The sequence below is a fragment of the Perna viridis genome, chromosome 15, assembly GCF_037379345.1.
Source record: "Perna viridis isolate PV_CMFRI_1.1 ecotype Kerala chromosome 15, ASM3737934v1, whole genome shotgun sequence".
NCBI classification, from domain to species: Eukaryota; Metazoa; Mollusca; class Bivalvia; order Mytilida; family Mytilidae; genus Perna; species Perna viridis.
This window is the reverse complement of record NC_142459.1, coordinates 26,320,526-26,345,929: the sequence shown is the minus strand read 5'-3', so window position 1 is coordinate 26,345,929 and position 25,404 is coordinate 26,320,526. Positions and strand designations below refer to the sequence as shown.

Here is a 25,404-nt window from a genome sequence, read left to right as displayed (position 1 = left end):
TGCTACCTAAACTTACGAATAAGGAAATGAATGTTGAAAAGGATATGAATGTAGAAATGAGATCGCTGACCCTCCCTCAGTTGATCACAACCATTCTCAACTGTCTTGCAAACCTAAATGGCCAGTAAGGAAATCAATTTAAAAAAAAGAAATGAATGTTGCAATGAGATCTTTTACCCTTCCCGATTCGATTACGACCTCTCACAACTCTGTGCGACCTCAAATGGGCAGTAAGGAAATGAGTGTTAGAAACGGAAATGAATTTTAAAATGAAATTACTGACCCTTCCCGAGTCAATTAGGACTACTCCCTGCTATGTTTGACCTTACATGGCGAATAAGGAAATCAATATTGAAAATGGATATGAATGTTGAAAAGTATATAAATCTTGAAATGAGATATCTGACCACTCCCAAGTTGAATGCGAATATGCAAAGCTTTGTGCGGCCTAAAATGGCAAATAAGGAAATGAATGTTAAAAAAAGGACTGTTCAATTGAGATCTCTGACCCCTCCTGAATCGATTGAAGGTATTCCCAACTCTGTGCGACAGAAAATGACAAATTAGAAAATGAATTATTCTGAATATATGATAAAAGAAATAAGATAAAATATTTTGTTTAAAATCCTTTTGATCTTGCTATATGATAATTTTCAATCTCACGCCAGTTGAATGAGAATGAAAATTATCGCTAGTTTGTTTTGTCCTCGCGAGATATACAAGCAACAGCGTAGGAATATTTGACGACCCCCCAAAAAAACGTCTTTTTGTTTACTGCGTATGAAATAATAGATCATTTGTGGCAATATTATCTAGTCTGCAATAGAAAATGATTAAATACAGTAAACTACATGTACCCGATTAGAATGAAAAAATCCCAAATTTATTCCACTAAATTTTAAACGCGATCGTCATAGTTAACCTATTTTGTTTCAAATGATGGGTATCACAGCTGCACAACATACGCAACGTCACGTAGCACGTCGCCAAAAAAATAGTCCCGAAAGGAAATTTTGCAGCGCTTATAAAACTTATAAAACACCCAAAATTAGTCAATAAGTTTATTTGCTTTTCCCATCATGAATTTTGCTTGCCACATACAATTCGTTGCTTATTCTGACTCCTAAATTACAACATACAGTATAGTTAGATTTAGAACATTAAATTATTATGTTTGTAGTCCCCTGAAAAAAATAAGTCTGTGTTTCCTTGATTAAAAGCCACTTAAAGATTCAGGCGATGTCCATGTAGTGGATTGCATATTACATTTTGTCCAAAACGAATTCATCCTTTTCATTTCACAAAAATATGCATCTTTTCTCAAGTATTTGAACTAGAGAATGAATTATATCTAAAGCATTAAAATTGATTGGAAAAGGGAGATAACTCTTTATTATTATGTGCAAAATTTTGTTAACTTGTTAGGGAACATTAAAATCATTTTTCTGAGCCTTCAATTTCCAAGTTAAAGAATTTATTTTACTATTTGTCATACACATGAAATAAACTTTACACTGCAAGCAATTTGCACAAATGATCATATGATAAACCTGAGTTTTTCATAGTCAGCCTCTTAAATATCCTAATAATGTAGATAATTTTACATGTACAGAAAATTAAGAATCCTGACAATTGAATATTAGAGTTTTTTCTAGCAACGTTTAGGAAAAACTCTAATTTACTTCAGGAAAACTATTAAGGTGAACATAAAAATACATCAAAGATGTTTTTTTCTTATATCTGTCTTCTTTTTTAGGTAAACTGTTCATTGATGGAATGACTATTGAATGTGTTGGCTTCACAGAAATAAAGACATTAGTACAACGTCTTGTTCAAAATATCGTTGTTATTCCAGAAGAGATCAAGGAGATGAAAAATAAGTTAAATGACGTGGAGCAGAGACTAACAAATTATTCAGAGAAACTCGCAGATCATTCAGACAGACTCAAAAGTCATTCGGTGCAACTCACAGAACAAGCAGGAATATCACTGCAGGCAAGTTGTCATTTATAGCATTTTAACTGAGCCATTTTTGTCACTTTATCATGTTTATGATGTGAACGATACCGACTTTGTGTAAACAGTAAACAATAACTCAAATAGTATTGTATCAATATCATTCACATTTTGCAGAGTGATACATTCATATATACATTTTGTAAGATATGCTTTGTAGCTCTCCTGGCCGAAAGGCAAAGTAAGCTTATGCCATCACTAAGTGTCCGTTGCCCGTTAACTTTTAGAGTGTAAACAAGTTATGCATGACTATTTCTAAGGGTATCTTTAATGTTCTTTCTTTCAAAAATCTTTTCAGCTAAAACTACCAGACTAATTAGACATAAACGTGATATCAAAAGAGTCAGTCAGAAGTTTTTCTCATAAATGCTTGGTTTAGCTAAATTATTTCAATCGCTGAAATTATCCCTATATCATTATAAGGTCTACATAAGTCTTCATAATATCAAAGTTGTTGGACAACTTATCGTCAGAGTTATTGCCATTAACAGATGAAAAATGAACCTCTTGTTCCATATAAGATAAATTAAATTAAGAGTAATCAAAGGAACCTAGATACTTACAGAATTGCAAAAGAATGTAAACCAGGGACATAGAATAGACATGGACAACAGACACATACAGCAAAGAACATAAAACAACCAAAGTTATACATACATATAGTAACAATAAAATAAAAAAATAACACAAAAACAAAACAAAAAACAAAAAAACAACAAAAAAAAAACACATAATGAAGAACACAAGACAATAACTTACAACAACTTTTAACAATTCAGTAATGTTTAACGATAACAAAGACAATGATTTTCAACAATACAGGCAATGACTTACAGCAACATAGACAATGACTTACAGCAACATAAGCAATGACTTACAACAACATAGGCAATAACTTACAACAACTAATCCATGATATTAGAACAATTAGACAATGACAAACAGAAACAACTACATAAAAGGCAGAAATAACAACAATTGACCCAATAAGGCATTGATGAATTGATGACTTACAACAATAAAATACAATACCTAGAACAATGAAATACAACTATTTAGACATTTTTTAGACAACTAGGATAATTACTTTCTTTCAAAAACTGAGACAATTACTAACAACTAAGACAATTGGGATATCAACTTTAGATAACTAGGACAATGACTTCAAACAACAGAGACAATGACTTGCACCCAAGACACAACCAAGACAATGCCACACAATGACTTACCGTAACTGAGACAACGACGTACAACAACCAAGACAACGACGTACAACAACCAAGACAATGCCACACAATGACTTACAACAACCAAGACAATGACTTTCAACAACCAAGACAATAACTTACAACAACCAAGACAATGACTTACAACAACCAAGACAATGACTTTCAACAACCAAGACAATAACTTACAACAACCAAGACAATGACTTTCAACAACCAAGACAATAACTTACAACAACCAAGACAATGACTTTCAACAACCAAGACAATAACTTACAACAACCAAGACAATGACTTACAAAAACGAAGACAATGACTTACAACAACCAAGACAACAACTTACATCAACCAAGACAACAACTTACAACAACCAAGACAATGACTTACAACAACCAAGACAATGCCACACAATGACGTACCTTAACTGAGACAATGACTTACAACAACCAAGACAATGCCATACAATGACTTACATTAACTGAGACAAAGACTTACAACAACCAAGACAATGACACACAATGACTTACCTTAACTGAGACAAAGACTTACAACAACCAAGACAACGACTTACAACAACCAAGACAATGACTTACAACAAGTAAGTAGATGGAATGATCAAGCAGACAACATTCATAAATTGTTTTCCCTAGAAAACATTGGCCAAAAAGACATAGACGGGGCCTGTAAAGACAAAATCAATGGACACATGAAAATCCTTGTCTCATGTCGTTTACATATTTTCAGGAACGACAAATTGAAATCATTAGAAATGTTTACTAAACATTTTGTTTCGTGATTTACAATCTAAAATATCATTGTTTACTTCCAGAAGAAAGAATCAACATGATAAAAAAAAAAACACAAGTAATTTATATGTAGAAGTTGATATGAAGTCATTAGTTGGAAATATAGACCAGTATCACTATTTTCTCTTGCTTTGTAAAATGTCCAAAGGGAAAACAATGGCGGAACTAACTGAACTGTTCTCATCTCCGATTGACAATATTAAGAATGATATTAAAGTCATGATAGAATCCAATCAATTTGAAAACTGTGTATTGGTTTTATATGTATTGTTTCATGATGGATTTGATGAAAGGTATATGAACCTAAGGATGACAACAAGAAATGTTAAAAAGAAGATATAAAAAATAGTTGCTAATTTTGATATCAGTTTAAAAATTGAAATGAAAAGAAAACAGCTAAGTGATACCTTTAAACGTCTTGATGGAACTTATGTCAAGAAAAGAGGATCAGTGTACACAATAGCCCACGATAAACTATATGATATTGTTGTTGTTACTTGTGGTTGTCAAATTTCAGAACTTTTCATTACGTATGCACCTTCATCATTCATAGCTGACAAAATCAGATTTAAAAGTGTTTTTCCAGATCAAGATCCAGATGAAGATGATTCGTATTTGTATCTATCAGAAGATCATGAACATCTTTACTTTGACAGAATATTCAGAGATCTTAAAGAAAAAGATGGAAAATTCTTATTTAACAACCAACAGTTAAAAGAACAAAGTTTTAAAGACAAAGTAATGACTTATATAAAACAAAACAAATTTTCTTGTTTGTATTTATTTCATGTGTTAGACGACAAAAACGTGCAAAATAAAAATAACAATATTTTTTTTTCTTGATTATTATACTATATCCAAATTTTATAACTTCTCTACACCACTGATTGAAGCATCAGAGTTCGGTTTTTATGAATTAGTTAAATATCTCATTTCTATAAAATGTAATATAAACAAAACAGATGTTTTTAGAAACTCACCATTGTACTACAGTTATTATACATGTCTTTATGGTCATTTTAATATTGTAAAACTGTTAATAACTAAAGGAAGAAATATTCAGAAAGTAATGAATGAACATAAAGATTTATTGTATGATGTGTGTTGGAGAGGTCATGCTGATATTATAGAACTGTTAATAACTGAAGGTGCTAACATTCAGAAAGCTTTGTATTATACATGTCTTGGTGGTCATCTTAATATTGTAAAACATTTAATAACTAAAGGTGGAAATATTCAGGAAGTAATGAATGAACATTTATTTTATAGAGCGTGTGAGGATGGTCATACTGATATTATAGAACTGTTAATAACTGAAGGTGCTAACATTAAGAAAGCTTTGTATTATACATGTAAATATGGTTCTCTTAATATTGTAAAACTTTTAATAATAAAAAATGGGAATATTCAGGAAGTAATGAATAAACATAAAAAATTATTGAAATATGTGTGTACGAGAGGTTATAATGATATTGTAGAACTGTTAGTAACTGAAGGTGCTGACATTCAGGAGGCTTTGTATTATACATGTCTTGATGGTCATCTTAGTATTGTAGAACTGTTAATAACTAAAGGTGGAAATATTCAGGAAGTAATGAATGAACATAAAAAATTATTGTATGGTGTGTGTAGGAGAGGTGATACTGATATTATACAATTATTGTTAGATAGAAATGCTGATGTGTCACAGTGTGTTGAGTTAGGACGGGCTCCACTGTTTCTTGCATGTGAGAGAGGTCACACTAATATTGTACAAGTATTGTTAGATAAAAATGCTGATTTGTCACAGTGTGTCGATTGGGCAGGACGGACTCCACTGCATGTTGCATGTAAGAGAGGTCATACTAATATTGTACAATTACTGTTAGATAGAAATGCTGATCCAATACAGAAAGACTGTAGTGGTAAAACACCTTTAGGTGTTACATACATCCACAATAAAACTATTAGAAACCTTTTAAAGAGTCACATGAAACATTTATAACTATTTGTCAAATCTCTGTAAAATAACTTATGTGTTTTTTTTTTCTAATGACACTAAATATCTTTAATTCTAAATAATTGACATAACTTGTTGGGTCTTGTATTACTCATCACACTGAATCAGAAAATAGGAAAAGTTTTGAGATTTCTGGAAAAAAGTTGTTTTTTCAAATTTTTCTCCAAATAAAATAATGAAAAGATTTTTTTCATGTAATTTTATTGTATCTGATATTTCACCTGTGGGGTCTTTTACTCAGTTTATCTCACTGAACCAGAAAATGTGAAAATATTTTAGATTTATGGTAAACACTTTGTGTTTTTTTTAATTTTGTGGTACTAGTATTGTAAATAATGGAAATAATATTGGAAAACAGAAATTCAAATGACATGTTAAAATTTCACTGTGATTTGTATCCAGTAACTGTTTTTTTTCTGTACACAGTGTAAAATATTACTGATTTTGTCCTGATGTGCAAGTCTATTTTTAAGTGTTAAATGTAAGAATTCATAATTCTGTTTATTTTTTATTCACAATTGGTTTGTCATGAAAGCTTTTACTTGTTGTCTTTTTTTTTATTAAAATGTCACCAATTTATTTTAGTTGTTTTAGTACCAGTATCTTTTTTAGTATTGATCCGTCTAAAAATCATACAAAGGTTGATATTTTATAGACTACTAGTTCTAGTGTGAAATATTGTACTAATTTAAATTTGAAAAATTCAAATATTTTCAGCTATTAGGTATGTGGAAAATATGCATTTATCACTTAATGTATATTTCTGCATTATGCTTTAGTTGCACTATATTGTTATATCATTCTTTAAAGGCACTTCAATCAGAACTACCGTTTGTCAACAAAGGTATAGATGCAATTAATTTGGCTAACATCCTCCATCACAAAAACGTTACCAACAAAATTCCCCCATATTTCAAAGACAAATCCATACCAATTATTTCATATTCCCATACTTCACCCATCGCATCCAAAATTTTCAATTATAAAAGGCTATTGCAGAACCTCGAGATTGAGAACTTCAAGGCTAAACCACCTGACTGTTCTTGCAAAACCTCTCCATTCAAATACGGCCTTTCTGGTCACGTCGTAACTGGAGATTTAACCATTATCGAAAACGAATCTCTGCGTAATATCCTTCCAAAGGTCCCAAGTACCGTGAACCACGCTCCATAAATTAGAATTATAACTTTAAAGTTCTTATGGATGCCGTCGAGGACTACGCAAGAAAATGGATAAAACGAGAACAAAAAGACATTGATTCTCTGTCAGAGTAGTTAAAGGCCGTGAGGTGTTTAATTTTGAAACGAATGAAAGTTTTAAGTAGGTCAATGAGTGCCAAGGCTACATCAGTTTTCAAAGACCCCGATGCAGCAAAAACAATGTCTATGTACTGGATTCCTAAACTCCACAAGAATCCATACAAACAACGTTTCATAGCTGGATCTGCAAAATGTACCACCAAACATCTTTCAAAACTTTTAACTTCTATACTCACAACTGTCAAAGAGGGTCTACAGTCCTACCACAACACTTGTTACTCCCGCAGTGGTATTAATTCAATGTGGATCTTGAAAAATTCGAAAGATCTTTTGGAGACAATCAGTTCAAGACTATTATCTGAATATAATAGGATTAAAACCTATGATTTTTCAACACTGTATATTTCTATTCCCCATTCTCAGTTAAAATCCCGACTTAAAGAGTAATCAAAGGAACCAAGGTTATAGCGGTAATCAAAAGAATGTAATCCAGGGACAAAGACCAGACATGGAAAACAGACAGACACAACAAAGAACATAAAGCAACCAAAACCACACACACACAACGTAACAAAAGCAAATGAGCAACTCGGACTCCACCAAAAACCGGGAGCATGGACCAAGTGCACCGGTAGGGTAAACGTCCTCTGCTTTTCTAGAAACACCCGCCGAGTTGCTCATAAAAAGTCAAGTCCGGAGTAGAAAAACGAGGAAAGGAAAACTATGACCCGTTGAATAAATCAGTTTTCATGGTGCTGATGGATACACCATAACGACCCACGAGTTCATGATGACGACCATAAAACGTTTGTAGTGATGACTTCAATCTTGTAGCAACATAACTCTGTTCCAGAAGCCTATTTGTTCTAGCGCGATACAAAAAGTCTGCGTAGTCCCGGCAAGCTCTGGCATAACGTATGAGTTGTGATATGAACACTCCATACGCAGGAGCCGAAGGAATGTTGCCACAGATGAAAGGAAAGTTGACAATTCTGAATGAAAAGTCATCACGTTTGTCGTAAAGTTTGGTCAATAGTTTTCCTTTACCATCGATGTCTAAGTGTAGGTCAAGTTATGAGACTTCACAGTATCTGTAATATCTTTTATCTCAAGTTCTTTTGGGTAGATGCGATGTATCAAATTCCCGAAATTAGGATTGTTGAAAGATAACACGTTTAAAAACATTATACATCGTTGTTTTTCCAAAAATATGGTACACCTAGATACAAATATTTAGTTCTTGGTAGAGATTCCTCATACCTTGTAAGAAATAATTCCAAATCGTCTTCCAAATATACAGAGGAAGCTGTTTACAAAATGCTGGAATTTTTAATCGACAACATATTTGTCCAGTGTGGTGGACGTGTTTTTCAACAAACGGTCGGCATTCAAATGGGAACAAATTGTTCTCCTTTACTTACAAAAAGTCTGCTAGTTTCGGCAAGATCTGGCATAACGTATAATGTTATGGTCTATGCTCCCAGTTTTTTTAATTCTGTTTCTTCGTTTGGTATTATGGTTATCTTATGTTCTTTGTTGTGTGTGTCTATTTTCCATGTCTGGTCTTTGTCCCGTTGTCCCTTGATTCAGTTCTCTTGATTTCTGCTGGAATCTTGGTTCCATTGATTACTCTCTGAAAGACAATACCACCTTCAGATACATAAAAAAGAACAACACCACCTATCCAACACATTAAACGCAATGCCTTCTTGTCTGTAAACATAAAACTTAACATCACCTGTCTAGAACATAAAAACAATACCCTTCTGTCTATCGCAATACCCTACATTCTAAAGCATAAAACTGGACGCATCCTGTCAAAGCATATAACTCAACAATACATGTATGTCTAAAACATAACAAAGCATCACTACCTGTCTATCACATGAAATACAACATCCTACTTTGTTTATGTCAAAGGTGTAGCCAGCTCATGCTGTACTCTCATGAACCTACTTCAAATAAAATCTAATTGACTTTAGAAAAAACAAACCCAAGAGATACAATGGTGTAGAATAATATGAAGATCCATCAAAACTAAAAGGATTCATTAGGGCAATCGAGAGTGTAAGCAACCTTTACATCCATCAATTACCCCGGACGTGACATTTTATTAGAAACCCAGCAGATATTTCTTGAAACAAAAACATAAAAAAACAACATCAATTTAATACATTGAACGCAATGCCATTTTGTCTTTAAACATAACACGGAACATCAATTGTCTTCCACATTAAATTTAACATCACCTGTCTAAAAATCATAAAACAACACCCCTCTCTGAAACACAATACCCCACCTTTACATTCACCAATCACCCCAGATGTGACATTTTATCATACACTCACCTGCAGCTGATATTTCTTGAAAAAATCAGAACACTTACTGCACCGATTTATCTGGTCATTGTTCCCAGGTTTAAGTTTTAATTTAGGAATGCGTCAGACAAACATACTTCTTAGATTTTCTTTCATCTAAAACCAATATCTCTTACTATTTCCGGGTGTCCTTTCCGATTTTCGATTTTGTGTCGGATACATGATAGATTAAATAGAGAACAAAGTCCCGAGCCAATTATTGGCCATAGATATAAAAAAGGGGGATGTGGAATGATTGCCAATGAAATTCACCAAATGCGAATGACGAGCAATTTGACCCCTACAGGTCATCACACGATTTTCAGCTACAAGGTCTTGGCTTTGTTCATCACATAATGTATGTGACAAAGTTAAACTTGTTTGTCAGCGCTCAAATTTCCCCTTAACCTTGGACAGTGGTGATAAACACAACAATAAAACGAACTATACACATTTGTCTAATTTTGAAGTAGGTGGGATAGAAATATACATTTTAAAAAACCTTTGCTGTTTAAATGACAATGTTTTAATATAATATTTTTTGTATTAACAATTATTCATCATCATTTATTTCGGAAAAAGCTATTATTCGATTTGTAGAAATGATTGGCAACCGTAGGGAATTATTGGTGAGACTAATGTCGTTACCGTACTAAACACTGGTTTTCAAAACGTGCAGTCTATGAGTTGATATTGTTTGGTCATGATTTTCTTAGACAACACTTTTAATCTAAGTTTTCAATTGCATTTACAATATACACTTTATGAGAGATAAAGAGTAATCAAGGGGACCATTATTTGAAGGGTAGTAGACCTACATCTGTTGAACGAATTTATGTAGGAATATATATCAACAATTCTCTTTTCTTTCCCCTCGTTTGGTTTGCTCTGATTTCTTAGAATAAGTTTCAATTTGAGTAATAAGCTTCATATATAACTATACAAATGAGCTACACAATGCATATAAGTGCATTTGCATTTAAATAATCTATAGATATATTAAAATCATTTTTTTAAATGTTTAATTCTAATAAAACACACAACATCTTATGACATCTCTTTCACATGGTAAAATTTCGCATAAGGAATGATAATTAAAATTGTCAACCAAAAAGAAAAGAGACGTTACATCCAAAATAAAATTATTGTTGAATATAATGGGGAGGTTTTTAGCTTCAATTCAACACATCAGTCAGTTTTGTTACTAGACACATTGCGTCGAATTGTTGTTCGTTGTATTGAATATACTGGGTATAATATCAAGTCCGAAAATAGGGATTCCCCAAGTATTGATGGCAAGAGTCAGTACTGAAGTGGCGATCACATTCATCACTATACCTGCAATTGCCTTTAAAACAAATGCGAACAGTTAAAAATAAACTAAAATTAAGTTATAGAACTGTCTCTTGGATATCAGGTTGGCTCCGTTAAATGTACAGGTAGTTACATGTGTCTCTGTGTTTAATCTACATAAGTTGCGTCTTACAATATAGGCTAATCACTTTTGTCAGGTGAAGTGCCAGTGCATATACATTTCAGTTACTGCATATAATAAAGCCGTTTTATGCTGCAGAAAAGACATATTGAACAAAGTCTTTGTTTTTTTATCTACTCCGGACATGATATTTCATGAACAACTCTGTGGGTGCTTCAGAAAATGTTTAAACATTCATAGTTCTGGTCTAATGCTCTACATATATAGGACGTTGCTGACGCTCCGTCTATATTCATCTGACACTAAAATCAACCAGTTTTAGAACGTTAACTCTCGCAAAATGAACATTTCTTACACAACCTACCAAACGTTTGTCTTAAAATTCAAAATCCGAAAACCCGAGACTGGTCATGTGGAGTAACTTTTTTTTAGATTAAAAAAGGGTGCGTTGTTTACATGGACGAATCGCCTCCTATCTGACATACATAAAGATGTTACTTATCCATTAAAGAGAGTTGGTATTAAGAAATGGACTTAATGCATCATACAAATACATCTACTTACAGTACCTGAACCGATTCGGGCAACAATAATTGCGAGCGGTCATCGATCCATTAAATGTATTTTACGATTATTGTTATTTTCTTTGTCAATTTTACACATATTTACATAATGCCATACATTTAAACATCAATTTATTCTTTTATTTTACATTTCTTTTATTTAAAACAGATATAACGTCATTTTGCATAACAAACTGCGATCAGATCGGTCATCGGTCATCGATCCGGAAGCGATTAATCAGTCAACGGTCATTGATCCGTCAAATCGTTGTGAAGATCGGTTCAAGGCTGTATGTCGGCGCGACCTTTTACAATGACATGCACATGTAACATATCACAACTTTAGGGAGAAACGATTTTTGTTGGAACGTAGTACTTGATATAAAATATTAAAATTTAATTTTAGTGATACGTTTATATTCTCACCATATCAGGTATTCTAATATAGCCCGTAGAAAATACAATGGCATTCGGTGGAGTAGCAACTGGTAACATGAAAGCAAATGAACATGCAACAGCTGATGATACCATCAAATATAGGGGATGCTGACCAAGGGAAATAGCCTACAGAAAAAAATAAATTGCTGTCATAATATAATTCTTCAGGTACTAACTTTCTGTTTATTTCTAAGATCTATACACTATTTATGTATATTTTCTAGGTCAGTGTAGCTTATTATGTAAGATATATATGACAATTTTTTATGTAAGATATATATGTATATTTATATACCATTTCTGTTTAAGCCTACAACGTTTTTTTCTTTTTGTTGATAATGCTAAATAGTTTATATTGAAATACTTCGCTACATATCAGTGTAACTCCTCAATATTATAATCTTGCATGTTGTTAACATATGCCATGAATGGTATTACAAAATGCCGACACAGAGTCGAGAAAAATAATTTTCTAATTTTATTGACTACTGTTAGTTCATGGCAGCAATTTGATAAGTCATGCCACCAGTTAACTTAATATGTCACATTTGCATCATAATTGACACCTCCTAATTAACACAATTATCTTCTAATCATTTACCAACTCAGCTACGATAGGCATCAGTAATGTTGCTGTAGCACTGTTACTTGTAATCTCGGTGGCTGCAGCAACAATAAAGCTGATAACAAGGTTCATTACCCATTGGTCCATATGGTTAAATATCTGTAGTTTACACCCAACTAACTTTGACAAACCTGAAATCTGTAGAGATTTGTTACATAGATAATAACCGGTCAAACCTGATACTCTGAAGGTACATAATTAAATATAGCTAACATTTGTCACTGTTTTAGGACTGAAACACATTATACATAGATGATGTTCATGTATAATAATCGTAATTACAGAAGACACGTTGACATTGAGTGGACATATCTATAGCACTAATCGTTTTCATCCTACACTCATTAAATATAAGATTACAAAGATATAGAAAGGAAATTAACTTTGAAGAAGAATTATTCTTGATGTGTTGTTTTGAAATAAAAAATCAAAAATCTTATAGACTTTGACTTAGAAATCATTTGATTTTGTCCATGGCTAATCGAACCCTCCTAAATAAAATTTGTTTCAGCATCCCCAGTTTTTTTTCACCAAATGACAGATTATCGTATATGGGAGAATAGGCTTGGTAAATATGCTTATTATATATAGTATTCGGTAATTTCACTCTCGGACGTTCTCGCGTCAGGATATCACGGCACGAATGTCAATCCTCCGTTTACAAAATTTGAAAATTATATTGTAAACGTCAACGAGTAATGGAGGAAATCTCTATGATGAATAGGACAATCAATCGGTTATTGTGAATAACCAACATATGATCACTACTGCCAGGAACGTATTACGATTTAACTTAAGAGTTTAAAAAGTTCCGACCACTCGTTATTAAGTATAGGTGTTCTTCGGCAATCGTGACCATCTGTTGATTATTCACTCTTTCAAATTAATTATCCTGTTAATTATTATACCATATTTAACACAATACTAAAGTCTAAACCTTATTAAGTAACTATACCTTGCTAGCCTCTGCTAAGGCAAAACCTCCTCCTAACAACATAATAATTCCCCACGGTACTTTACGTACTGCAGTTCCCCATGTCAAGATAGGAGTATATATCGGTTTCTTTTCTACAACAAACATACATATTGGGATCTTATTTACAGTAAGTTGATCTAATTTTAGGATTTTCGTTGAATGTCCAAATAATAAATTTGAAATAAGAAAATTCATTTATAATCTTTACTGGTTGTTGAGACCTACTTCAGTAAATATTAGTTCCAAGTAGTTGCCACAAAGAAGATACAAAATAAATACGAAGTCCTCTTCAGGTGGGTGACTTTAACAAACCTAAACCCTTGGTAATGATATAAATTTCCTTTCAGTTGGTAGATTTTATAATTGCATAACCACTGGTGATAAAACAAAAATCTCCAATAGAATAGTAGTATCAATTATACATAAAACCTGAGTATTAACATAAAGCTCCCTTTAAGTGATAGATTTAATGATACCTTTATCCTTGGGAATTTAAATAAACTCCCTTTCAGATTGTTAATTAGAAAATATCTTAACTCTTGGTAATAAATACAAATTCCCCTTAAAATTGGAAACACACTAATGCTGTTAATTTTGGTAATAAATATAAAGTCTCCTCAGGTTGTGGATTGATTGGTATATAGCTTTGCTTCAAAACCTTACTACCATTCAGGTGATAGTTTGATGATATCCTTACCCTTGATAGTAAATATTAAACTTCCTTCAGGATGCGGATTTTATGATATCTGAACATATGATAATAAAGGAAGATTTTACCAGCAACAATTTCGTTATTAGAAGTTGAATTATTTTATTTGAAAAACTTAAAATAAAAATAACTACCAGTTACAATGTTATGAGGTTAAAACTGAAAATGAATTCGAATTTAAATAATAATATTAAATTAGTAATTATAATCATCGTATATACATATTGACAACATGAACAAATGATGTCAATGAGAAACCTGTAATTCTCTTTTTCATGTTATATACCTTCTGACGCCCAGCAAAATATATTTGGAAGTTGTCTAGGTAATACAAACAAAGCAACTGCTATCAGCATGGCAGAGGTGGAGTCTCTAGCAAATGGACTTGTCCTATAAAGACATGATACTATGTTGGCAATTCAAGTTTTATATGAAAAGATGAATCATATCTAATATTTTTTGAACGCTGCATTTCAATTTCACGGAATAACTGACGCAGAACGAACTGTACAGGAAAATCGTGACAAGTGACTAATGTTTGTATTTGTCAATTTGTTTGTGATAATAAAATAAAGGGAATACGTTATGAGTATATATATTGTTGTGTCATTATGTACGTATTTATGTCCTGAAAAGTTGTGGTTGTCTATGCCACCCAACTGACTATCGTGACCCGAAACTTTATACGCAATAGATGGTTTGTAAGTAATTACGAAATAAAACCCAACGTGTATGTCCTTTGTGTTTTAAATCATTCTTAGATCAACTTGAAGCAAAATACAGATTTAAAATACCCATTAACAAATTTGAACAAATTGGCCCATCCTCCAAAACCTGGAATCCATCGGAATATCCACAGAAGAGCAAGGCTGCTAAACGCCATTAGTACTACTACCTCACCAAACCTTTATATAAAAGATAATGTTAATTGATATTTCAAAACTCGTTTGCATTTAGTCTTTCTGTCTTTTTTCCTACATCAAATGTTTATTCAATACAATCACAAGTTCATAAGAGGATATTGTTGGCATTCATACCAAAATATTTATTTGTTCGAACTGAATATTTTACATAACACCATTACTATGACCGCGATATTATGTAATACTTATTGCATAAACTATGTAAGCTTGCTTTTAATTTTAGTTTTGTTCAAACGAAGGAATGTAAAAGATGTATTTGTATGTTTAAAATAGATTTTGAACAAAAATAAGAAATATATTATCTAAAATGATCTTTATGACAGTACAACAACAATTGCTTGTTTCCAATTTGTCCAGTGTAGTGGACGTGTTTTTCAACAAACGGTCGGCATTCCAATGGGAACAAATTGTGCTCCTTTACTAGCTGACATATTCCTTCACTCTTATGAGGCTGACTTTATTGCTGATCTGATCAGAAAGAAAGAATATTGTTTGGCTAGATCCTTCAAACTCAGTTTCCGCTATATAGATGACGTGTTATCTTTAAACAATCCTAATTTCGGGGATTTGATACTTCGCATCTACCCAAACGAACTTGAGATAAAAGATACTACAGACACTCTGAAGTCAGCGTCATATCTTGACCTACACTTAGACATCGATGGTAAAGGAAAACTATTGACCAAACTTTACGACAAAAGTGATGACTTTTCATTCAGAATTGTCAACTTTCCTTTCATCATGTCTGGTCTTTGTCCCTGGATTACTTTCTTTTGATTACCGCTATAACCTTGGTTCCCTTGATTACTCTTCCATTCCTGAGAAACTGAATTACTCTGGACATTATGAAATATTATAACTAAGAGACTCGGTACTATAAAAAAGTTCAGTTTCATGCATTATGACATTATTGAAACCTGAGTTGTCATGAAAAGGTTTTGAAATTGTTTTACGATTTCAAGCATTCGGCTTCAATTATTGTTTTTTTGTTATTGTAGTATTACTGTATAAGTTCTATATTTGATATGTGATACACATTAACACGTTCCTACAGTATTGATGATCTAGGATTTCTTGCACAAGTGCCTTTTGACAAGTGGAGCGTATATGAACAATAAACTTTACTTCATTGGTCCTAGTTTCTTTTTCTCTATATGTATTGCCGTCTGTATAGCTTTGTTTCTGGTTTCATCAGACTTCTTACAACATCTAAAACATTTTAAACCATCTTTCATTTGTATTATCTATTGATAATCATGTTATGAAATAAGTAAAGCTTCTAAATCAAGACATCTGGCCTTTTCAGAGCAAAATTTGTAATTTTTTCGTGTATTCTTACGTTCCTATAATCAATACCATTTGTTCGTCTTATTGTGCCATTTTTTTTATTCTTAAAAAAAGTAGCGATTGCTTCTTCATAATCGTATGAGACAATATGTTTCCGAAAGCTTCTAAAAATACAAAATTATCATACACGTTTTCATAGACTTACAGTGACCGCAGGAAAAATATTTGAAGCCATAACCAAGACAAAATTAATAAAATACAAGATAAGGGAAACGCGAATCCCATCCAAGTAGCAAATGTGATTCCAGAGTCGGCCCCTGGCTGTCTCTCTTCATAAATTCTACAAAATAAACAAATATCCACGAATTTCACACAATCGTAAGTACATTTTAAAAATATCATAAAGAACCATCAATTGGTGGTGAACATACCACATAGAGGGGTATATCGCCAGATTCTAATTTTTGTTACATTCACAAGGTTTGTGGCATCGCAAAACTTAAAGGACGCTAATGTAAGTCTAGATCCCACAGTTATCTCCCGTGGATCAATATACCTTTCTCTTCATTATCAAAAAAAAAAAAAACACCCTGGGCGGTTTTCGCAGGCAAATGAACACTACTTAGAAAATGAGATATGTGTAAAAAGTTAATTTCATTTCATTATGTATTCGGAGATGTGCATTTCGAATGGAGAGAATGGGTAACCATTTATATGTATTTACTTATACAAAACAATTCAAAACGGTAGCATAATTGCTTAAAGAAATATTTCAATCATTTGATTCACGATTCATGTTTACTATTTTTTTAATGTATTGTAACTATGATAATAAAATGAATTACATAGAAATTACCACAAGGAGACTAATCCACGATATCTTAGTTTATTTATTATACAACTTTGAACATTATTTATCAACTACCGATACTGACAGATCTGTCTCTCATAGGATTTGCATCATTTTTGTATGGAGAGTCTATAAAAAATAAACACGGGCACATCATGATATTTTGTAGCAGTGTACGGTCATTCCGATGTTAATAAAAAATCTTCTATTAAATCTGTGAAAGAGTAATCAAGGTAAGCAAGGTTATAGCGGTAATCAAAGAGTAATCAAGGGAACCAAGGTTATAGCGGGAATCAAACAAATGTAATCCAGGGACAAAGACCAGACATGGAAGAGTAATCAAGGTAAGCAAGGTTATAGCGGTAATCAAACAAATGTAATCCAGGGACAAAGACCAGACATGGAAAACAGACATACACAATAGAGAACATAAAGTAACTAAAATCATACATACAGAGTAAAAAAAGCAAATGAGCAACTCGGACTCTGGGAGCATGGACTAGTTGCACCGGAAGGGTAAGCGTCCTCTGCTTTTCTAGAAGCACCCGCCGAGTTGCTAATAAAGTCAAGTCCGGGGTAGACGAAAGAGGAAAGGAAAACTATGACACGCTGAACAAATCAGTTTCATGGCGCAGATGGATACACCGTAGCGATCCACGAGTTCATGATGACAACCATAAAACTTCTGTAGTAATCTTGAAGAAACATAATCGTGTTTCAGAAGCCTATTCGTTAGAATTCTAGCGCGATACAAAAACGTCTGCGTAGTTTCGGCAAGCTCTTGCATAACATGTGTGATATGTAAATTTATAACTTGTTATCATTATTTAATTTTGGCTAATAGTTAGATATGATAGCAAATACTAATTAAGACATGGATTATACGATACCTATCAGCTTGTCCTTGTAAAATGATATTTGGCGGCGTTCCAGTTAATGTTGCTATGCCACCAGAGGTCGCACCATACGCTACACTCATGGCCAATCCTTTCCCAAAACGTTTGAAATTAACTTCATTCTCCTTAATGTTTGCTTTACTTGGTAACTTGGTATCTTCTGAAAAGGTCAATCCGTTCACTTGGGATTTTGTTTCAACGGTATGCAGTTTTGCATCTGCAATTTCTGTTCCGTCAAAAGCCTCGTTGTCGTAATCTAAATAATTATCATCAGTTGTTTTCTTATTTCGATACAAAATATTGACCTGTTGTCTCATTAAGATAACGTTGTAAAATATATCTTTTGGCGAATTAGTTTATGGAGTTTTTGAGTTATTCAACATTGACTATTCTTAATTGATCGTTTTGAACCGTAATTGACAAAAATCAATGATTAAAATGTAAGATTTAACAAACCAGTTCTTTGTAGAAAGTAACAAGATAAAAGACAGAGCTACAGAATATAGAAGATGGAGTAGAAATGTTGAAATTAAATAAAATTTAAAAGAATTGAAGGTGGAATTGGGTCAGGCAGAAGTAACAGGTAAGAATCACGCTGAGTTGAGATATATTTATGTTGAACCTATGTTAGCAATTAGACATGTTGACAGGGTAAGCAGTCACTATAAAAAATATGAAACTTAGGCTAAGTACAAAGGTTCACCAAGACACGTTTTGTAGTGCACATAACGTCATGGATGTGAAATACGGACATATATAAAGTGCATTAAACTTTTCAGTAGATGGTCATGAAACAACGGTATCATTACCATTGTCTTGAATGCCATCAGCCAATCGTATCTGTTCTATCACAGCCTGTGTTATCGGTATCATCATGGAAGCTGCTGCTGTATTACTGATCCACATTGACATGAACCAGGTGGGTAACATAACTCCTAGGAATAACCTGGAAGAAAATGAAAGCAAAGGAAAACCAAACAAAGAGAAAAAACAAGCAAACACAGAAACTAATAACAGAAACATCAAAAACAAAAAAGAAAAAAAACCAACAAAACACAAACAAAAAAAAAAACAAAACAAAACAGAAAACAAAAACAAATAACTGAACAAAACAATAGAACAAAACATAAAAGAAACACGACCCCAAAAACTCTTTAGCTGTTTAAGGTCTGCCTTTGTGATTGGTTTTAGGCTGACGGTCTTGCTATGTTTGTTTTTCTCATTAAATTTGAATAGTAAAATAATGTTGTGAAGTTTATTTCGTTGTCATATAATGATGTCTTTGACAGTCGATTCATTAAATGTCTGCTATTGCAGAAGCCACATTTCGGAAGGTTAAATAATCCAAGGGAACATTTTGGGAAAATTTTCTTATAGTCATAAAACTAAAATATCTCAAAATATCAGCTCACTGGATTTATTTTTCAACATCATAACACTACATGTATTATTCAAATTTATAATTGTGATGTTCAACATAAAACCTATATTAGTATGTTCTGAATTTTTAAAATGATATAGATACTCAAGTCCTTAACGTATCCATTGATGACAACCATATCATTTCATTTTTTTTCATAAATCAAACACTAAAATTAAATGATACATATTAGAAATGATTTTTATAGTTCGAGTAATATTTACTTTTTGAGATAATTGGTGAAGTAAAATAACGCGTATTTAAACTGGCTACCTACATGTTAGGATTTGAGCCGAGTAGAGTTACTATTCCCATTGCAATCCTCGTGTGAAGACCGACATCTTCTACAGCTACAGCTACTATAAGACCACCCATAAATAGCATACTGGTTTCCTGCATGGACAATTTGATTGCTTTAACCCAAGAAAAAAATGCTTATACTCGGATTCACCTAGTCTCTTTCCATATATATATATATATATATATATATATATAAACATTTTGTTCTGTACCACAACCTCATACAATTCTTCCTCGTTCTTACCTCCTAGATCGAAACATTTCTATATTTATTTTGTATACGAGAAGTTTGCACGGTACGTAATATTTATCCGCCATCTTATTTTATGCATTTTTTTTAGACATACATTATTATCCCATAACTGAAGAACTGAAATACTAAGATTTCCTGCCACAAATCTTGGTCCCTGCTAATTCAATGTTATTTGTGGTAAGTCTCATATTGGGAACCAGTTGTGGCATTTTCATTCTGAAGGTCAGATTGTTTTTTACTTTATGTTAAAGCAGAAATATGGCGGTATATTATGTTCTTTCAGTTCTTCAATATATGAGGTATAATTGCTTACGTTGAAATATGATTTGCAGATAGTCTGTCCGGGAACTACTCCGAGGAGCGGGAAAATAACCACTGGAAGAAGTGCTGTGACCGGTATTGGTAGTGCTTCTGTCATCCAGAGTATAGACATAACTATGAGACCGTATGCACATTTTGACTCCTAAAATACAATATGTCTCTATACCTATAATCGAAGTCAATGATACGTTAAATGTAACCAAACCTATCTATATAAAGGATGTCTTATCACACTCAGCACTAAATCGAAAACTAGAAGAATGTTGTGAGCAAGTAAGAGAATGCATGAATTGCTCAAAATGCTCAAACACGTTTTAGATGTTTGATAAACAGGAGCACATTTTCCCATTATTTTTAATTTTGTCTGTGCTTAAAACCATTGCTATCGTTGTACAATATATCCACTACAAATGTATCTGAAATATGTAAAACAAAAACTTGAAGGCAGCTAAATGTACCGCAACGTAACTATGAACTCTTCCTTCATCATGCCAAACTTTAATTATTTTAATTTTTGTCCAGTTAGTTGGCATTTCTTGGGATGTAAATAAAATGAAAAAGAAAAAAACAAAAAACAAAAAAAAAAACAAAACAAAAAACAACAACAAAAAACAAAATTCAAGAACGCGCCTTGAGATTTATTCACGGAGACTATAACAGATGTAATGAAATTTTAACTTCAGAAATCTGGTCTACCAACATTAAAAATAAGGAGATTACGAACAATGGCTACATAAATTGAAAATACTATCGAAACAGTCTCCTTCATACTTACATGGGATAATTAAATTTATAAAATACTTCTTATTCTTCTAGAAAGGCAAATACAGTAGAAATACCACAGGTAAAAACAACAAAATTCGGGCTAAACTTATTCAGATATGGAGGAACCACATTGTGGAACGAGCTGCTTGACAATATCTGGAAAGAAACCAGTCTTATACAATTCAAGAGTAAATTGATAACTGGAATCGCAGCTTAGGCAAATGTTGCACTTGCAGATCTAAAAAATGTGGCCCAATCATCTGTTTTCGTTTTTGTATAAAAATTACAAAATTATGCCATATTTTGTTTAAAACAGCTTCATGTTTAGTATGTTACCTTTTATTTTACTCAGTTGTTTTACTCAGTTATTTTACTAAATATTTTATTTATATAATCAGTGATCATTTTAAGCTTTTACTTCTTGCTTAGTTTATCAATGTGGTTTTTATGTAGTGCTTAAACATTGCATGTGCTTAAATTTGTATTTTAAGTAATATATGTATTGCACGCATATAATTATGTATATCTGTAGGTCTACATGACTTGTGTGTACTTATGTGTTGTTTTGTCGTGTGAGTCGGTATAAAATCTCTACAGAACTTATGTATTTTGTAATGGGCATCCGACTATAAATAAAAAAAAATATGTTCTCTTATATAGGTAGCTTCTTGATAAACATGATATTCAATTCAATAATTAATGCCGTTTTCAAAGGAGTGACCACAATTGCATGAGGTTTTGGTATTTGTGTAATCTCTTGAAAAGTCTGTAATCAGAAAGCAACGTTAAATAGTCAATAGATGAATGTTATATATTTGTCATAAAAAGTCCCTAAATTTAGTCATCAGAAATTGTTGAATTTTCATATATTGAAATAAAAATTGTTAGAGTTTTACAAGTCAAAAATATAAAAACACATATCAATATTTGAATATCAAATTGATTTGTTCATTTTCCAATTAGAAACATTGCATTTTTCTGTGATGAATCTGTTTTGGGACGACATTAATTCAGATATGTCGTTCAATAAAGAGACAGATTGTAGCTACTTTACATTCTATTTTTGCTTTTTGTCTTTTTAGTTAGATTTTTTCCCACGAAGTCGGTATATTTCCGTTTTTTACCCTTTGACCTTAAAGAGGTTCTACCATGGAAACACAAGTCACCTGATCGCAATTTTATTTTACGGTTGGCCAAATACTGATAACTTAGAGACGTTCAAAAGCAACTGCATCGAAAATTTAAATTGCGTACCATGTGTTTTTCCTGAATGAAATGTTGTAAATTATAAGAGAAAAGAACACTGAGTCAGCAATCTTTTTTTAAAGATAGTACTTGTTTTTACTAAGGTCACCGATTGATTTTTAAAAAAGAATTATTAACTTTGCATTCTTTGCGTGACATATCATTTCATTTTGGATGAAAATTTGTTAACACACAACGGACGCTGAGTGATGGAAAATAAATTACATTTATTTTTGGACCATGTGAGCATAATATTTTGTATTACATGTGTACAACATGAACTTTGTGTTTGCTCTGAAAATTGCATCTTATTATGTTAATTACTGTCGTTTCGAAGCATTAAAGTTTATTGATTTTGTGAGTATGCATTTGAGTCATATCAATAACATTAGATATCTATTTGTTATTCTACATTTATGTGTACAAGTTAAAATATATGTGGGAAAGTGTTGCTTATCGGTGAATATATCAAAACCAATAAAACATCAATCATTTTGCTCTGCTAGTTTTATTCATGTTGACACATTTACAATTATCCTTACATCACTTGTTAAAATTTTTGAAATTGTTGACAAAAAGTTGTTTACGATCCTTTACATTTATCTTCACATAAAATGTACAAGCAGTAATACATGGAACATACTTTCCAACTTTTTTTGATACATGTAAATTTCTCGTTTCACATTTTAAAATGAGAAAAAAATATTTAAAAAAATACATATTCATGAGCAAATCATGCATTCAACTTAATGTTACATACGAGAATATCGACGTGCAAATACATATAATGATATCATAGAGCAGAGGTGGGGGTGGGGGTGGGGGGGGGGTGGGGGGTCAAAGGGCAGAATAGCATAAACAGAAAATGATTTATATAACAAATAATGTTAGATATATTACTCCAAATAATTTGTGTCAAGGGGAATTCACACCTTTTATAACTCAAGATGACAAAATGGCTGATGAGTTCGAATTATTGAGGGTTATTCTCTAAGATTTATTACCGAACGGACCTACTAGTCAAAATGGAAGTTGAGAAATCCAAGGTTACTTAGATTGATTGTATAGGAGAAAATTTTGGTACTTTGAATTGTGTTCGAGAAATCCGTATTGTTCGAGCCATCCGAGTTCGAGTCAGTGAAGTTCGACTGTATAATGTAAAATACTCCCAATAATTTGTGGAAAATTATAATCCTATCTAGAAATATTCGAATGGTGTTGTTATCACATATCGATAATATCAAGGGGGTGGTTATCGTATATAGATGTATATAAGTTAAAGGTGAGTTTTTATCATATATAGATAAGGTCAAGGGGGTTTTAGGTGATAAGGTCAAGGGTATCGATAATTCCAAGGGGTTTATTATCGTATTATTATTATAAGGTCAAGGAAATTAAGTATCATATGTATATAAGGTCAAGGGGACCTACTGATGAAAAGGTCAAAGGGAGGTATTAACCAATGTAGATAAGGTCAATGAAGGTTACAGGTGATAGGGTCAAGGGTAGTATATATATATATATATATATATATATATATGTGTGTGTGTTAGTTTAAGGGAAGTTATTATACTTTATAGATATGGTCCAATAGAGTTTGGATATAGATAAGGTTGGGTTTTCTTTGTCTCGTTTTTATATGCAAGAATAACATAAGGTTATATTTTTGATAATTTTTTATCTGGAATAATATTGTACTGTTATTGTTGCAATGTGCTTAATACTATGTCATATCTCACACAAAATGCTTGACAAATGATACCGGAAATGTGAAATGGTTACTTCCGGTATTCTGAGTATCATACGACAAAATAATTAGTGACCCAAAATTACCTTTTTAAATATGAAAAATATGAAAATAATGTCAGTTAAGTGATTTTAAAGAAAAAAACTTCTTGTAACTTGTTTATCTTTATAGGATCCAAAACTAGAGAACATTCCGTACAGAATATATATTCAATGACTATACTTAGGCTCAAATATCTCTAAATCGGTGACAAATGTTTCGTATATGTTGCAATATATAAGCTTTTAATAATAAGTTTCATTTAAAGTAATCTTTAATAAAAAATATAAAAAATATAAAAACACAAGATATACCTTGTTCTTCCTTCAACGTACCTTACTAGCGAATATCAAATCCTTTATCACATTACATCGTAAGTTGTCTATAAATACAAAATGCTTACCACTAATTCGTCGTTTAATAAGCTGATGGGTGACAGGAATGCTACAGCAACAACAATCAAACTACGTAGTGCCCATATATTTAACAAAAATAACTGAAACCCTTTCATACTGGTCAATGAAAAGCCATACAACACAACTGGGTCAAACTGATTCAATGTCAAAATTTACACATATCACACACCTAACGGTTTTTAACAAATCTTACGTTCACGGAACTGTAGTGGAGCGGTAAAAACAACCCTTTCAGTGCAAGATAATTGTTAGTTATGGAACAGTTCTGTTTGTCTCAAAGCGACATTGATTGAATGTGTCACTTGCAGGAACAAAATCTATAAAACACCGTATGTCGATCAACCTTAAAATGTCAACCACGGTAGTATACATGCATCGTACGACTCCTGTCAATTGAAAGAACCCTTTGAATAAGCTTCTTAGAAAAAAATGATTTTACATAGAAAAATTTCATCTCATTTTGGAAATGAATACCTTTTGTTTTGTTGATATCAGATCAAAGAAGTGTAATTCTAATTAAATCGGTTTAAGAA

At 32.3% G+C, this 25,404-nt stretch overlaps 2 protein-coding genes across 5 annotated transcripts; one reads left to right on the top strand and one right to left on the bottom strand.

The window, feature by feature from the left end:
• Positions 1–5,060: 5,060 nt before the first annotated feature.
• Positions 5,061–6,032, top strand: LOC148597625 (uncharacterized). The gene is made up of 2 exons (XM_088563059.1): positions 5,061–5,367; positions 5,545–6,032. Exons 1-2 carry the CDS (start codon positions 5,118–5,120, stop codon positions 6,030–6,032), a joined length of 738 nt encoding a protein of 245 aa, XP_088419185.1. The 5' UTR covers positions 5,061–5,117.
• Positions 6,033–10,668: 4,636 nt separating this feature from the next.
• LOC148597624 (solute carrier family 13 member 2-like) lies at positions 10,669–25,044 on the bottom strand. 4 transcript variants are annotated; one of them, XM_088563457.1, is made up of 13 exons: positions 24,859–25,041; positions 20,652–20,801; positions 20,063–20,178; positions 19,175–19,311; positions 18,360–18,621; positions 16,825–16,959; positions 16,458–16,541; positions 15,204–15,314; positions 14,696–14,799; positions 13,680–13,792; positions 12,701–12,862; positions 12,088–12,225; positions 10,669–11,011 (listed from the first exon to the last, which is right to left on the bottom strand). In XM_088563457.1, exons 1-13 carry the CDS (start codon positions 24,964–24,966, stop codon positions 10,868–10,870), a joined length of 1,764 nt encoding a protein of 587 aa, XP_088419583.1. In that variant the 5' UTR covers positions 24,967–25,041; the 3' UTR covers positions 10,669–10,867. The 4 variants fall into 4 exon arrangements, with proteins under 4 accessions (XP_088419583.1, XP_088419585.1, XP_088419586.1 ...); XM_088563459.1 differs by having other exon boundaries at positions 18,360–18,525; XM_088563458.1 differs by having other exon boundaries at positions 10,887–11,400; positions 24,859–25,044.
• Between the last annotated feature and the right edge of the window lie 360 nt (positions 25,045–25,404).